General features: G+C 33.1%; 1 protein-coding gene across 1 annotated transcript in view; it reads right to left on the minus strand.

The window, feature by feature from the left end:
• The window catches only part of Robo2 (roundabout guidance receptor 2), a 1,066,805-nt gene that overhangs the window by 106,132 nt on the left and 942,198 nt on the right, over positions 1–18,475 (minus strand). The window contains 1 exon segment of the mRNA XM_090347905.1: positions 8,955–9,082. Coding sequence (XP_090204031.1) covers positions 8,955–9,082 — 128 coding nt within the window.

The following is an 18,475-nucleotide window of genomic DNA, read 5'->3' on the forward strand; positions in this document are numbered from 1 at the left end:
ATTAATGACAGGAATGAAAATAAATAAAGGGAGGTAGAGAACATGCAAATTTATCTCAAAAGACACATGCATATTTTTAAATACATGTACATTGTCTATATAAAATAGTGTATTACAGAGTGTCCTTGTTAAAAAAAAGTAAAGCCATTGAGGGGGGTGAGGGGAGAGAAATGGGGACAAAAACATGAGAATGGGTATCAATGTGTGAGAAGTAATGCACCTACTATCTGTTGAATATAACTGCAACCCCTCTATACATTACAATAAAAAAGCCAAATGACTAAAATGGTGCAAGTAGAAGAAATAAAACAGGCAGAAAACACAACTAAAATGAACAAAAGAGACTATAGGGAATGAGAGATAGTTTAATATTAAGAAATGACTGATTTTATTACAGTCAAGTGATAAATATGAAATGTAAACTACTTGAAATAGTTAAAGAAAGAAAAAAGAAAGAAAATATCCAAAGAAAAATGTTCTTGAAACATAAATTCATCTATAAATTGCAGGAATTTGTGTTAAGAATATTAGATGATCAAAAAAGAATATTAGATGATCAAAAACAAAGTGCAATTCAGCAAAGGTGTTTGAAAGCATGTAGTATATGAGTATTCATATAGCTGAAAGGAATTTCAGTCAAGAGGATAACAATCTAGAAGTTTCATATTTCATTCACTGTAGTACCATTTAACACCATTTAATACCCAGAAAAGACAATCTTTTCACCAAGTTCTGTGAATGAGAAACAAATTATAATTTACTAACTTCATATCTAGCCTCTCCTAGAAAAACAATGGACTTCTATGATGAAGTAACAGGAGAAAGGCAGTCCAATATAAGAAATAAGTCATATTTGCCTTAAGTGCTAAAATTTAGCATTAACTTGAGATACTTTACATTATGGAAACTCTGTTGGAATATAGAAAATATACTGGATGTATATTTATCATGTAATCAGAAGATATGGGGCAATGAAATCCCAATACTTAGTACTAATTAATTGACACTATTCATAGGGTATCTAATTAGTGCCAGGTACAGAAAATACCAAGTGCATGTAGGAGGGATCTAACACTAGGTCATGAAGTAACATTTTGTCCAAAGAAGGGAAGCAATTTCTATGTCTCCTTCCAAAACACATGCAATATATCTTTTGTAGATAACATGACAGATAAGAAAATCATATTTTCTGAAGTACAACCATTTTCAACATTAAATTAAAATATTTACAGCACACTGGAATTCTAAAAATGCAAGCTGCATGAGAAAATGAAAGTATTAGAAATATCTATCACTTTCTTCCTTAAGTCATTTCTTACTTACAATTCACCTCTAGTAAATTTGCCAGTTATTGTCTTTTTGTTTTGGTGACATCTAGAAAAAAATGTCTGGATTTGGCTATAAGAAACTGCACCTCAACTCATAAAATAGAACCTCCTATGATGCTTTTTTTATGAATTGCAAAACATTGGGCTAAATGTACATGCTAATATAAATGGATGTTTTCAAAATGGCTGCTCCTTTAAAAATAATAATTTAATGAAAGGCTGGTTTTGCCAATCACATATATTTATCAAATGTTATAAATTGTTGTGTGATTAAATACATATTCTTGTATCAAAAGAAAACATACTTTTTTTGTGCCAGTACTGGGGCTGGAAATCAGAGCCTGATGCTGTCCTTTTTAGCTCATTTGTTCATGGTGGGTGATATTTTACTATGTGAGCCATAACCAATTTCACATGTTGCTTTTTGCTGGTTAATTGGAGATAAGAGTTTCACAGACTTTCTTTTCTAAGCTGGCTTTGAACCATGACCTTCTAAATTCAGCTTCCTGAGTAGCTAGGATTACAGCATGAGCCACCAAGATCAAGCAGAAAAACATATTTTTGTGTACTGAATTGGGAAATACTTAGAAGTTTCCATAAAACTGTGTGCTGCCAGATTGTTTTTGAAATTTTAAACAAGTTTCACTGATACACTGAACTTTCATTTTTCATACTTGAGGCTATCAGCAGCTAGCATATGGCATGCATAAGACACAAAACCAAGCAGAGCTCCTCTTCTCCACAAGCAAGGCAGCTGGGGGATTTGACAGTTCTTTTCCAAATTACTCATCATGTTTTTAGTTGCCGCTAGGAAAAAAATGTGTTGCCCATCTCCAAAATAGATGTTCTTTTTTTATTTTTAAGCTTGGGAAGGGCTTCCAAAATAGAAAAATAAGACAGATGGGTATAGGAAGCAAGATAGTTTCCTTATTTAGAACAATTTCTAGTTGTCATTCTTCTCATCAGAAGACTTTTCCAAATGAACGAATTAATATTTCAGCATCAATAGCTGCACCCTAGCAGGCTATTTTGTTCCTCATATAAAGAAAGCCCCTGGAGCAGTGATAAGTCAAAGTTACTGGAAGGTTTGGTGTAGTGTTAATTACCAAGATGGCACATAGATATGGGAGAAGTTTATCAAATGTGATTATTTCTTGAACTGTGAATCTTTAAGTATAGAATCTGCATTGACTCCTAGCTTTACTTTAAAAGATCAGATATAAATACAGCCCTCCAAATTTTCTCTAGACTTTATATAGTTGGGGGTTTATATTGTAACCAAAAAATAGCTTTTCTTTCCTATCTGGGAGACTATATTATGCAGAATGCTCTTTGGGTTTTCTCAAAGAGCTTCAGTGTTTAAAAACTTATATTTAACTCCATTAACATAATTGAATAAATATTGGGGGAATATTTAATTCATTAATATATTTGACATTGCCATTTGGCCCTACAACAAAAGTTCCCATGACCATATCTGCTGGATTTAAATTTCCTTTAGGAGCTGATGCAATGAAAAAATCAGCCTAATTTTTTCATTACCAGTCTATTCCTTGGTAAACCAAAAATGTTTATCTAACATTTAGTTTTCAGAATTACTCATAGTTGTCATGTTTAAAGTATAGATCTTCAGATTTCTGAACATTGTCATAAGTCATTCAAGAAAGATCTATGAAATGACAGACTTTCTAAGAATAAGGATTAATGTGTCAAGATGCTATGCTTAATTTCCACTCCAATGGGAATTTTAAAAAATGATTTCAAGCAAGAATAAAAACTAGAAATAACTTTTTGAAATGTCTTACATATGACAGATACATCTCAATTTGCTGTACATATCACACTGCTTGAATCTGTATGCTTTGTTCTTTGCTTAAATGTTCTAATATATACAATGTTATTGACATTTATTTATGTTCTGAGAACTTGTAATATTTTTTAGCTATTACCTAAGGGTCATTTTTCTAACCCTAGGTACTCAGGAGGTTGATCCTAGAGGATATACATAGATGTATATATATATATATATATATATATGCAAGCTAGGCAAATATAATTTAAGAGACTCCAATTTCAATTAATCCATGAAAATGTCTTGGTTGATATGTAATTCCAGTGGTAAAGAACAATCAATAAGCAAAGTCAAAAGAGATTGTAAGGGCTTGAATTCAATTTACAGTACCAACACGAAAAAAGTTCTCAATTTTCAAATAGTATCTACAGTGGTAAAAAATGTTTGCTGTAATAATTATTTTTCCAGAAAAATGATGTTTGTTTATCCAATCTTATAATATATCTGCATTGAATACTATTATAATGCAAAATAATATGGTTAAGAAACTAAAAATACCTCAAGTAGTTTTGAATATATATGACACTTTTCACATTTTGGCCCATCTTAACTCAGTTCAACCCTGCAACAGCTTTAATAAGCCAGTATTTTTATCTCTATTTTATAGAAGGCTACTAAAAATTAAAATACTATATTTCAATTAGGATTGGCTGGGAATAAAATACTAATGACAAAAGAATACTGATCAGAAAATGTGTATCAGAAATTAAGAAATGGAAATCAAATTCTTATTTATACTGTCAAGAAAAGAACAGAATTCATAATGATAAAACCTGTGAATATCACAACTAAGTGGGAAAAATATTATATGGGATCAATTTATATCCAGTGTCAAAAATGTAAAGCCATATATGATGAAAGGTTTTGCAACTATAGGAATGAATTACAAATCCTTAAAATGAAATAGTTTAATACAGAATTTGCTGGTCTTTTAAAGGAGAAATGTACTGAATTCTTTTATGCATCCATCCATGTATTTATTTATTTATTTATTTACCAATAGCAAAGTATTTTATTTAATTTTTTTGCCAGTCGTGGGCTTTGAACTCAGGGGCCTGAGCACTGTCCTTGGGCTTTGTCAAGGCTAGAGCTCTACCACTTGCACCACAGAACCCACTGCCAGCTTTTTTCTCTGTATATGGTACTGAGGAACAGAACCCGGGTCTTTGTGCATGCTAAGCAAGCACTCTTACCACTAGGCCAAACCCCCGGCCAAAATATTTTATTTAAATATGCTTATCAATAGGTTAAATTAAAGGTAAATTAGGGTAAGAAATTTGAAAACATTTTATGTTAGAAATATGTATAAACATTCATCTGTAAATCCAAGCTATGACTCCAGTTTTGTGAATTCAGATGAAAATATATTATAATCATAAACATTAACTTTTCATGTCAAAAAACACAGCTTCCTCCTTCTTTCCTCATTATGGGGAAGATTCTACTTACAGCAACATAAGGCAATCTAGTAAATTTTGTTATTGGTATGCGAATAGCAAGCATTCAGAAGGTGAGCAATAGTTTTAGAGGGCGAAGAGTTTGCAGAAATTACAATAAAGAAACTTAATAAAACAATAGCACCTTAAAAGTTTTAGTCCATAATGTTTAGACTTCACAAATGTCAAACATTACCAGTAATCAATTGTTTAACATGTACAGGGGAATTGGAAGTGTTATATTTTTCTCCTTAAGAGAATGTTTGCCAGCTTATAACATTCATCATTCATATATTCTTTACTTGAAAATTAAATTGGTATCTATTGATTGTCACATAGCAAAAGTAATTATAAAAATTGTTTAACAAAATGATGAAAAAGAAACTACCTCTACTTTCTACAGTTCCTCAATTAATATGCTAGCATGGGTGAATAAGTATATTTCATCTGCCAAATGCATGGATTATGAAGCATTGTACAAAGGCATGCTGAATGGAGAGAAGGATGGCTACTTACCAACAGGGCGAGCTGTTGACATGACAATGGTGTGGTGACAACATAAAAAAGAAATTAAAAAAAAGAAGAAAGAAAAGAAAATTATCAGAATGCATGATGTGTAATGCTACATTTAAGTATGGACAATAGAGTGATCTCTAGTCTCATAAATCATGTATGACTGGGATGTCTGAGTTTGATAAAAACTGAAAGCCATAAATATAATCCTGTAAAAAATAAACATTTTTACATTTCAGTACTATTGGCACCTGAAGAGATATTTTGAGTAATGTCTTATCATTACCTCTCATAGTGTTTCAAAGACCTTGAGTTAAACAGGCATGTGCTACCTCAAAGTATAAAACCTGCTGAAGGTAACTATTCAAGTCACAGACTAGCAAATGTCATGTCAATAAAAGAAGGCCTCGCTGTCTGATTTAAATAGCGATTGGATTTTAAGCATGGTTAGTCAGAACTATTACAAGGACTACAGGAAAGCTCCTGACACTGATTTTTAGTCAGTAATAAGTTAAGATCACATCACTTTTCAATCGTGGACATGATGGATGAAAATATAACAAATAGGCTGGAACATCCTCAGAGATTTCAACTTAGTAGCTCTCTAACTACTGTTAAGCTTTTTACTTCTTTTGGCAGAGGCCATGAAACAATGACTGACAGGTTGATTCATGTCCACATTGAGAAGAGCTTTCAAATGCCTGCCCCAACAAATTACTATTTCTTTTATTATACCATAACTTTCAATCACTAAATCCCTAATACTAGGCTACCCTGTCATTAATGCACAGAAATAGTAAGAGATACACATGGCTTAACAATACTTGCTTTAAAACATAATTCTTAAAGACTTTAGATAATAAACTGCATTATAAAAAGCAGTGGGAAATAGAAAAGCATGCATTCCTTTTATCCAAATAAAGTACAGTCACATTTATTACTATTTGAACTTTTATAAAATCTGGCATTCAAAATATAAACTTTTTCAATAAAAATATTGTTAACCATAAAGCAGTGGTTAAGCCTTCGTGTCTAACAATGTATCTATAGAATATGGCATGAATATATTTCTTTTTGAGGATTATGAGGTAGATAGAGCATTGAAAACACATTTATATGTGGCCACTCATTCAACAAATACATTGTAATCCTAGCATTATGTAATCTATAAAAATAACAGTAGAGTTGTCTCTCTATGAGAGTCATAGTCTTTTGCAATAGCATTATTCACAACAAAAAGAATCCTGCATCAACTGTTGGTTGTTTAAATTAACGAGTATCTCCAACTGGGGCTGGATTATAGCTTATTGATAAGAGTGATCACCTCACAAATGAAGCCCTGGAGTTCAAGATCCGAGTAGCATAACAACAACAAAACAAAAGAGCCAAACAAAAACTAGCCTTCTTAAATTAGACTAATCTGAGCCTCATGGTACAATTTTAGTAGAAACTTCACATAAAAATTCCTGTCCTTGTTACATAGTAAGACATTATTCTGGAACACCAGCAGGTGGATGTTTTCAAAATCAGCAAATTAAACTGTATGTCCCTGCACTAAATGAATGAAAACTGGCATGGCCTCTTGGGTGTACTGACCTCATTTCTAATAAAACAAACTAAAGAAAGGCTAAGTAATTCATTTATGTGCATAGGAAAATGAGCATTAAAAATAGGCACATTTTTCCCACTTAATATCCTAGTATGAGAAGTTCCAGCTGCTTTTCTTAATACTTTAAAACAAAAACTATTTAAATAATAGTTTTCTTTACATCATATTGACTTATACTTTTTTTTCAAACCTTGAAAGTCAAAGTCAGTAAAAGTCAAAATCATCATCCTGCATACTATACAGAAAAACACTCCAATCCAACTATAGATTAAAGGCAAAACCATTTAAGGTTTGCTGAATTTAAAAAAAAATAGACTAAAACTAAACAACGTCTTTGATTAACTTTATAAGTTACATTCAAACATCTAGGCATGGGGAGAATGTTTATTCAATGAAATAGTAAAACTGAAACTTTCAACAAATTATGAAAACAATTAAGTGGGAAAGATCTTAAAGCAAACAGACAATTTTAAATCTCATTCATCCAAGCATTCAAGTATAAAAAGAATCCTGCTGCTTTTACAAGCAAACAACTCCTCACATTTTTTCACCATGTGTTTAGTCAACACTTCAAGGAATAAAGTTGTACAAAGGTAAGAGATATGCCTAGGGAAAGGTGTAACACAGAGGTGAGGAGCATTTTTATCTAACCTTCTAATCTGGAAGGAGGAGAGGAGAAAGAGGAGACAAAGTACTGGTGAAATCAAAACTGAGGACTGAACAGATGAGCAGTATGTCTCTTTGTTTAAAGTCAAGTGAGTATAAACAATCCCACGACGACAGACATCTGCTTTAAAGACTAAACCCTTGCTTACAGCTTACATGATGCTGTTTGGAACTGTGAACCATAAAACTCAGTTCCCATAATCAATATGTTGCAGTAAGAAGTTAATTCATCCTACTGCAAAGTGCTAGGGCTTAGTAATGCTTTCTTTCACTTGTAAGCAATTTCAGTGAGTTTACAATGAGCATTTATCAGTGACCAAGAAACATAACACCTACAAAGTGAAAGTTATTACAAGGGTATCACTGATTATTTCAATTATTTAGGATTTATATCACTGTAAATCAGATTATCAGGATCTTAAAGCTTCTCCTTTTTATACCTCTGAACTCATAGTTTAGGGTTTTAGGAGTTTTGTTTTTAAATCGCATGCTTTTATGAATGCTGAAATAAAAATATTTCAAAGGTAACAAACAAATGAACAGAGAATATTAGGCTACCTTTGAAATGGATGACATCTAAAAGCAGTGAATAGTTGACTAGTAAAAATCAAAAATATTCAGATATATTTTTCTGTTATTAAAATTTATCTTAGATCATTTAGACATGTATGCATGTAATCCTAGCCACACAAAGGGGAAAGACCAGAGGGTCGTGATTTGAAGACAGGCCAGCCTAAAAATTTCAAGAGCCCATCTTAATCAAGAACTGCCCATACTGGTATATGTGGAAAGTATAAACAGTACAATCCTGGTTCAGGCCAGCTGGGTGATAAACATGAGATCTGGCCCCCAAAATAACTAAAACAAAAGGGGACTGGGGATGGGTCAAGTGGTAGAGCATATGCCAGCAAGCACAATGTTCTGAGTACAATTTAACCATATAAAATATTGTTTACTAAACAAGATATCTTTATAAGATCATTACACAGGTTTAAAAAATAATTGTAGTATAATAAATAATACAGAGAGCACAAAATCAAGGCATTTAATATCACAAAATAGTGTAATCTATTTCTCATATTTCTCTTTGCTTTTTTGTTAAGTTTTGTTTTGTTCTTTTTGTCAGTTGTGAAACTTGAACTCTGGGCCTGAACTTGTCCCTGAGCAATTCAGCTAAGACTACCTTCTCCATTCCGTAAGCCACAATGCCATTTCCAGTTTTCTGTTGGTTAATTAGAAATAAGAATTTCACAGACTTTAGTTCCCCAGCTGCCTTTGAACCTCGATCCTCAGATCTAAACCCAGGATTATAGGTGTGAGCCACCAAACATAGATTTTTTTTAAACTTTTTTTTAGGTGCTTTAGAAATGCAACAGAGGCTAACTTAAAATTCATAATCTTTTTCTTCCAGCCTCTTGAATTCTATAATAAAAGATATATATACAAATATGTACCAGCCAACTCCTATTATTTTCATTGTGAGCTCTCTTACAGAGTTAAAATGGATTAGTCTCCTGATTCAATTGTATTTGACATGTTAAGTCTCTTACCTCGGACTGTAAGGGTAGCAGAAGCTTCCACTTTTCCTACCCGATTCTCAGCAATGCACATATAGGTACCTTCATCTGTACTCAGGGCCTTCTTAATTCTCAGAGTGTAGTCATCTTTGATATCATACCTGGGTGTAATATGAACTGGTTTTAGAAAAAAAGCAGTGATCCTATAAGTAAAAATTCATATATAGATATATATTCATCTTCATTCTTCTTTATGACGCATAAATTTCTCATACCCTAACGTGCATAAAACTTTCAGCCACAAAATTACAATTGAAGTTATTACTAATAAGATTAATTTCATACCTGATTTGTAGTTGCCAGTAAAGTTTATATATGATTATAACTCATGCATACCTGAAAACTATCGGAGACATAGACACAAGAAAACCAGGACAAACTACAGTTTTTTTGGCCAGGTTATCCTACATTTATGTCTCACTTTATTCAATGATGCTGTGTTTTGGTTTGTTTCTGTGGGAGTAGGAAATTAACTCATGATCTCACATATTTTTTCAAATAAAACATTTTGTTGTATTTGGCTCACATTTTATAGGCAAGAAGTCTGCTTCTTGAGGCACACCACAAACACAGATCGTTTGCATTTTAGGCATCTCGACACACAAAAAATATAAAATAGAATAAGAGAAAAATTTTGTTTTAATTGTAGGCATATTTATTAACTGTACACAAATTAAGGTTATCTCATATTGTTATAGTATCTCACTTTGTTATCTGACATATTGAATTTATTTGTATTTGGTTATTTGAAATTTGATAGGGAAGGGGGGAAAACCAAGACCGGTGGGGGGTGTGGGGGGGGAGGGAAATGGGTACCAAGACATATGAAAGGGTATCAATGTACGTGAATTAATGCACCTTCTATCTGGCAAATATCATGTAACCCTTTTACTAATTACAATAAAAAATGCAAAAAAATAAAAGAATGTTCTGTGCATGAGTATTTCCAATTAATGTTAATTCTTAAATATCAATATTTGAAGCTAGTGTTAGAAATGAACATTTTCAGCTACATCATGAGCAACATTGTTTACCTATGTAGAATAAAAGATGGTCTCAACAAAGGACTTTTGTCCTAATTTGTTTTATTTTTCTCTTTTGATGACTCTGTATTCTTTTTTTGTCAGTCCTGGGCCTTGAACTTGGGGCCTGAGCACTGTCCTTGGACTTTCTCAAGACTAGCCCTCTACCACTTGAGCCACAGCACCAGTTCCAGCTTTATTCTATATCTGTGGTACCAAGGCATAGTACCAAGGAATCAAATCAGGTCTTCATGCATACTACGCAGGTACTCTACACTAGACCAAGCTACCAGCCCAACTCTATATTCTTTACCACATATAGTGTGCATCCATTTGCACATCTACAGGATGGGAGGGCACAGAACCAGAGGAAAAACAGAAAAAAACGCAGCAGTAGAGCACACTGGCTAGTCACCAATGAAAACATAATTTGTGGGTGAACTAGGGAGGAGGGAATGGGACACTCACTAAGAGAAAGGTAATGTACTTAATACCTGTTATCTGCAAAGGTATCCCACTGTATATCACTTCTAAAACAATAATAAAGTATTTTTTAAAAATTTTTGTGTCAAAAATTCAAAAATATAAGGTACTATGTTATCTCTCATCACTTTTGCTGTCCCTTGGTTATCTCATATTGTTACACTATCTCACTTTGTTACCTGATATATTGGATATATTTGTATTTGGTTATCTGAAATTGGATAGGGAACGGGGAAAACAAGATGAGGGGTGGGGGTGGGGGGGAAGGGAAATGGGGACCAAGACATGTGAAAGGGTATCAATGTATGGGAATTAATGGACCATCTATCTGGCAAATATCATGTAACCCTTCTATTAATTACAATAAAAATTTTTGGAAAAAAATCATATTAAGTGAAGTAAGCCAGACTCAAAGGAATATAGGCCCAAGAGTCTCCCTCATTTGTCATAATCAGTAGAAACCTTGGGCTCTCCTAGCAGAGATTTACAATAGAACAAAATCTAGAGACATAAGATCAAATAGACAGTAAATGTAAGGACCTCCAGGATAAGGAAACAAAAGCCATATAATAAGTGACTGTTATCCTTAATGTGCTATGTTATCTCTTATCTCTTTTGCATCCCTTGGTTATCACATATTGTTACAATATTTCACCTTGTTATCTGATATATTTTATATGTGCTTAATTGGTTCTTTGAAATTGGATAGGGAAGGGGGGAAATCAAGATAAGTGGGGGCAGTGTGGGAGGGAAATGGGGACCATGTCATGAGAAAGGGTATCAGTGTTTGTGAAGTTATGCACCTTCTGTCTGGTGAATATAATGTAACCCTTCTATTAATCACAATAAAAAAAGAGTTTACTACTAAAAAATTCAAAAATAGTAACATGAAATTGAGAACATAACTTGCAAAACTATGGAGTTATATTTGCATAAACATTGCAGTGGAGTTATTTGCTTATTTTGAATTATTATTAGTACTGTTATTATTATCATCACCTGTTTTGTATTTTGACCTCATATTTTTGAAATAGCTATGGGTGGATCATTTCTTTTTCTCATTCATTGCACTGATTCATGTTTTCAATGTGCTATTTGAATTAATTTGCTCTGCTGGAAATGAGCTGCGGCATTCTATTGGTTTTAGGACAAAATTTTAGTGTGTACTTAAACATAATTTGAGGAACCCTACTTCTAGATTTAGCTAAAAGAATAACACAACTTAACAGTTTTATTATCAAAAACTAACCATAGATCTATCTTTTACAACTTAGCATAACAAAACCAATTGTTCCAATTGCTCAGACCTATAATTCTAGCTACTCAGGAGTCAGTCATTTGAAAATGGTGCTTTGAAGCCAGTCTAGGCAGAAACATTTGTGAGATTCTTATCTCAAATTATCTACTAAAATTCCAGAAACAGAGATGTGACAGAACAAGAACCTTGAATGACACAATTGAGATGAAAGTTCAAGTGCCAGCCCTGACACAAACACAAAAAAATACCGTGTCTTATTCATGCCAAGTAAGCTATCCACACACACCATTCACCATTTATGAGAGTTTCTTTTCTCTCTTTTCCTAATGTTTCTTCTTGCTGATAGCCCTTAATGAAATCATATGTAGTACTTTTATTTGAAGTTTCCATTTTCTATATCTGACATTGATCAAGATCTATTGTATTTATAAACTACTCAATTAAATAACAACTCCTTTGTACAACTACTTCAAGACAAAAAATAAACCAAATGAAAAACTAAGATGACTGCTTTCCTATAACCCATTGATACTCTAATGATGATACTTTTACTCTCATCTTTTCTGTTGTCCATTTTGATAAAGGCAGAGACTTTGTCTACATTCCTCAGTTCTATACCCCTACTCTAAAACACAGAGCTTTTAAGACCTAGTTGCAAAGCTAAGCTTTGCAGCCAAGTTTTAATCACAGCCTCTTTCTAAGGTGGACATGTTATTATTAACAATACTGTGCTGATAATATCACTCTTAACAGAAACATGGGTTTGGGATAAATTGTTTTATATATATATGTATATATATTGTACTTTAGACTGGAAAGAGGGGAGTACGTATCATCTTACCTATTTACTGCATCTAGCAGTAACTCAAAAATATTAGTTAAATATTCCTTACTGGTTTACTTATGGGCTATATTTACATGTTAGGAAATGTGCTAAGTGAAGGTACATAAGAGGGTAAAAAATATAGGGAAACATTTTCTGATCAATTTTGTTAAAACGGTGAAAACTGTAATTTTGTGCCTTAAAATTCTTCTGAGATGTAATACCTATCATAACTAAATCTTTCCTACAGATAGTCTTATTTCTACGGACATTTTTGCTTTAAAATAAGAAGAGACAATTTTCAGTTTATCTACAAGTAAGTACCCAAGCTCCTGACTAATTTTGTGAATTGTTATTGTTTGACTGAATGTCTTTACTATTCTAAAAGGCAAAGTCAAAAACTTGCTTGTAAAAAAAATTGGATTTTCAAATTGGTATCTATTCATTCCAATGATGCTCATCACCTGCCTGTATATTAATTTTTTACCTATTTTTTTGCCAGTCCTTCAGCTTGAACTCGGGGCCTAGTTACAATCCTTGAGTTTCTTTTGCTTGACTTTAGTACCTGCTATTTGAATCACAGTTCCACTTCTGGTGTTTTGGTAGTTAATTGCAGATAAGAGCCTCACAGACATACCTGTCCAGGCTGGCTTTGAACTGGAATCTTCAGATTTCTGCCTTTTAAGTAGTTAGGATTACAATCGCTAGCCACCACTGCGCATGTTGTGCATCATTCTTACTACAATGGAAACACCTACTCTTCCTTGCAACATCATTACACCAATGTGCTAGTCACCAGTTTGAACCTTGATTGTATCGCTATCAACTGTAGGAGACGAGCACATTGTGGAACCTTTATGAATGTTCATACAAACTTAGGGCTAGGAAAATGATAGAGCAATAACTCAGTAAGTCTGACTGTTATAAAACCTCAAGAAATATGAAAATTGGATTTAAAGAATTATCTTTTGCTAACTTAAAGACACATAAAACAAATATTTAGCTCATTATAAATTTCACATTTTGTAAAAGGAAAACCATGACATATCTCCTTCTCAACAACATACATGGATGCAGTTACCATAAGAGAAACAAATTTACAGGAGTATCCCTAAGCATTCACAAATGTGCCCATTAGTGTGTTATTGTGTGCAGAATAAATTGAAATGATCCTAATGATGATCTCATTTAGACTTTACAACATTCAATTGGATAACCAAAAAGATAAGTAATTCTGTCCTCTGAAGGATAATATTGACAAAGTGATATGTGAAAGTGGTGACTTAGGATTCCTTGCACTTAAAGGTATCTTGACAATATACAACATGGCTTAGTGGGTATTTCCACAACATTATAGGACTTGGTGGAAAATGCCTATTTTGTCACACAATTTTGAAGAGGTTCCCACTGTTGTCTGATGAAGGGATGATAAACTTCTTTAATACACTTAATTTTTCTAATAGAGAATGACACTCTGCATACGGATACACTGGGTACCTATATTATTTATATTTGGGTGACTGTAATCAGGACTTTGGAAAGCATTACAAATGAACTTTATCAATATTCTTCTTAATGTTATCCTAGAATCAACTCTAACTCTAGGAGGTTCTTAAGTGCTGTTACTAATAATAAATTGTTCATAGTGCTTCCTTTATTAATCACAGATACTTAAATATTGCTCTCCATTCTTGTTACCCTTCTTTAATTAGTCCAGAATAAATATTAAATGACTAGAGCACATTTTGGGATGAAACAGCTGCTTAGTAACGCTGTATAATTTTAAGTATGAACAACATGTAGGAGGTATTTCTGACTTTAATTAAAAACAAGTGGAAAAAAATGAAGGGAAAACATTTGTGATAAGGCCATTCGACTAAAAGTGGGGTGGTTTGTATCGTGCGACCTGCCAATCTCAAACACTATATAGATGGAGTCATTGTTGCCAGGTGTGATTAATGACAGTTGAATAATTGTGTGCTGACAATACCACTGTGGAGGTACCTTATTTCTTCTGTTATGAAACACTGTTGAAAAATGCAACCCAATCAGATTTGGCCCCTGGACAACTTGTGCTATCACCAGTGTACCGTGAATTGAGATTGATTGGTAACCAGCTGTGACAAAGTGGGCAAAGATGCTCTGTGTTCTATGATTGTTCTTTTTTTTTTTTTTTCAGGAAAAAAAAGGAAAACGAATTGTGTCAAAACCATTACCATCTGTTCAATTAAGTAATACACAAAACAAAGTAAAGTTACTTTAATATTTAAAACAACAGTTTGCACGCAAACGGTTCTGTTTGTGTGTGTTATTGGATTTGTTGACTCATTCTGAGTCTCAAAAGAGAAATATTATTATGCATTATATGCTGAAATAATTTCCAAGTTTAAATAAAAGAATCTATTTTATTTCTTCCTCACAAAGAAATCTGCTTTTGTACTTAATGGAAGGAGTTTCAATTAATCTAAATTTACTATGAGAATATCAAAGAAGGCTTAAAAGTTGGCCAAATTGTATAAAGTAACATTTCACTCATTGTTTATATTTTGCAGTCGCTAGTGAATGCCACATCTTTAAAGTATAAATATCTCCTGATTTTATGACTAATTCAGCCAATTAGAAATGCCCAAGTCTTCCACATTGGGTACAAAATGGGAAAATAGAAAATTAAGAGGTGTATAAACTAAACATCCTTTCACAGACTGGAATTTTAAGATGCTTTGAGTCTGTGGATCTCATCATTTTGTTTGAATTATAAGAGAATACTACAAAACTTACTGAATGGTAATTCTCATCTCAAAAATACCTGCTTTTCATAGAGAGCAATGTATTTCCAAGGATTTTCAGTTACGGAAATCACCTACTACTATTATAAATTTTCCGGTTTCAATTCTAAACAACTGTTTTACATTAGTACAAATTTCATTAAGCAGTTGTTTTATTAACTATTAAGATGGCCAATAGTGAAAACTATGAGGTGAACTAGGAAACATTTAATGTCTATGAAAGTAAATGTTTCTTTACATTTAAGGAGACCTGTAAGATATTTAGATTTTTTCCTCACTGAACTCAAATATCTAAAGATTACCCTAGACCTTTTGTACTTTTTCAGAAAATAAATTTATAATAACTAGAAATCAATAATCCTTGTAATATGATGGAAATTTCATTGTGGTGCTTTATACAAAAAGTATCTTAAATGCTCTACTACCCTAATTTCAATGAAAATGATTTTAAAGATACAAATAATTTATTAATTTTATAGTATCTTTTATTCACATTTATGACATGTTCATCAAAACAATATTACTATGCTATTTTTATGGACATGAAAGAAGGACAATCTAGAACTTAGAGTGTGTTTTCAGCTGCTAAAACAAAAAATCATTTTAGTGATTCCTAATTTTAGCCATAGCATTCATCTATAAAACATAAACCTATCTGGAAGATAGAGAGATTTCTGAATCTCTTTCACTCTTGACAGCCAAAAATAGACAAAGTTATTTTATTTTCCTAAAATAATCTCTGATCATCTTTTCTCAAATAAATTCCTTCCACAGGCATTACCTGAAACTGTTACAAAAACATGCATGCACTTCTAACCAACAAAATCTCATGCTAGGGCCAAGAGCTTGCTTAGCATGAACAAAGCCATGGGGGGTTCAATTCCCCAGTAACACATGCACAGAAAAAGCTGGAAGTGGTTCTGTGCCTCAAGTAGTAAAGTGGTAGCCTTGAGAAAGCCCAAGAACAGTGCCCAGACCCTAAGTTAAAGTCCCAGGTCTGGCACAAAAAAAATTTTCATGCTAGTTTCTTAACCTGAAATAGTTAAAATATACCTTAAAGGCAAGCTTTATCATATTTGAGGTCTGGGACTCTGAAATGAGTAAACAAGCTTCTAATTTGCTTACCAAAGACTTCATCATTTTATATTTTCTGCAGTCATGTCAGGCCATGACCCTCTTTTTTTTTAACAAAATTACTTTGAAATACATTTAAAGTGTAGGTAAATAGATAAACAAAGTAGGCTGTGTTTTTTACTTTGGTCTACGTGCTCCTGTAGGAATCAAGTCACTTGCAATACCTGGGCAAGGTACCTTGCTTAGAAAAAAAAAAGGATTTGTAATATAAAATGGTAATTGACATAAAATTCACAGAGAAGAGGAACTAAATTAAAGTCTTGGGAGAAGGGACTTGTGAAAAAATGGTAAGATGCATGGACCACCCCGTACTGTTTTGCTGTTCTACAAAATTTCCACAAACCCAGTAAAAATTGAGTGTGACAGTTATTCTTATCCTGCCTGAACTAACCAAACAATATTTTTAGCAACTTCTCTCTTTTCTACACCTGTGTGAATTCTATCCTCAGCCTGACATATTGATGCAGAACCCCCAGACAGTTGCCTTCGTCATCCATGGTTTCACTTTCTGTGGTTTCTCTGGATCTGATCATATTCATACTTCCTGTGAGTTTCATAGAGAGCACAACACACGCACGCGCGCACACACACACACACACAGAATACATACAGAACACACAAAAACACAGTACTCATGTTACTTTAACCTGTTTGTATAATCATAAAAGTAATTTTGTTATTGTTTCTTGTTGGTAATCTCTTGCTGTGTCTACACATTAAAATGTATCATGGATATATTTTAGAGAAAAATATAGTATATGTCAGATTAGTTTACAGACTTCTAATGGGAGTCTTGGAATATAATCTCTCACCGATAAATAAGGACCATGATACTAGTTTCCCTTTAGCACAGCTGCATTTTCAAACAGTAAATCTAAGTGAAAATAAACAGGAAAAAAAGATATTTAGAAGTCACTGTAAAAGGATAACAATAGTTGACATGACAAAATGCAGATTTCAGCTGTCAGGATAACTAAGCCAAAAAGAGTAGGCCTTGCACTATTGTCAAGGATCCTGGGTTCTGACCCAGAACATCTCTCTACAACTTAGACAATTAAAACAAAGCACAGCTGGAATATTTCAGAGAGGCCAAAACATCCTGGTCACACGAAAGCAAAACTCCCCACAAATTTCAACCCACCACAGGCTGTGGCTTTTTCCTGAATCCCTTGTCTCTCTATCTTTTATTCCTGTGGCAGACATGGCAACGCCTTCAGAGTTCTCTTTGCAAATGTGTTGTCAACTGTAAAGTTCTCAGCCTTTTGCCCTTGGACCTAACCCAAGAACTCATCTTCTTCTGCTATCTTATTCTCTTAGTTTTCAGTTTTCCTGCACAGAGTAAGTCATCTCTTCTGATATAACCTTTCCAAAGTTTTTTGTGGCCACCTGTAAAGAGTTTTTATTGTACTTTTGAAACCACTAGTTAGTTCCCTGATTTGTAAAAATTGCCTCACCTCTGACTCAACAGATATTATCCATGGTACTTCAAATGAAATCTGGCTCATTCCTGAGGGTTTGCCTTGCATTCTCCAGACATTTGAGATAATGTCAGTGTTTGACACAAAGGAGCTATTCAATACATTTTTACATGAAATACTTAGCCTGTCTCAAATAAAATAAGAAAGTACAACAAAATAATCTGATTTTACTAGCTTTCAAATAGAATCTAAAAATGTCTTCCTCCTTAAGATAATTAATAGGATAATTAATGGTATCTACTCATAGGGCTGTTGGAAATTTTACAGTAAAAATGCAAAAATATCACAATTAAGCAAAGGATGTTGGAACAAATAAAGTCACAGAATCAGGTTCAATTATCCTTCCACTTAGAAATAATTATCTCACTGGCTTAAGTTCTTTTAAGATAATTTGGTCTTACATTAAGGCTAGAAATTGCAATATCAGATTGTAAAAGGGAATAGATCTCACAGTCAGGTGTTTGGCTAGCAATTAACCTCAGCTCTAAATCCTTTTACAAAAAGACTTTG

This window comes from Megascapheus bottae, chromosome 1 (assembly GCF_031878675.1).
Source record: "Megascapheus bottae isolate mThoBot1 chromosome 1, mThoBot2.hap1, whole genome shotgun sequence".
Classification (NCBI taxonomy): domain Eukaryota; kingdom Metazoa; phylum Chordata; class Mammalia; order Rodentia; family Geomyidae; genus Megascapheus; species Megascapheus bottae.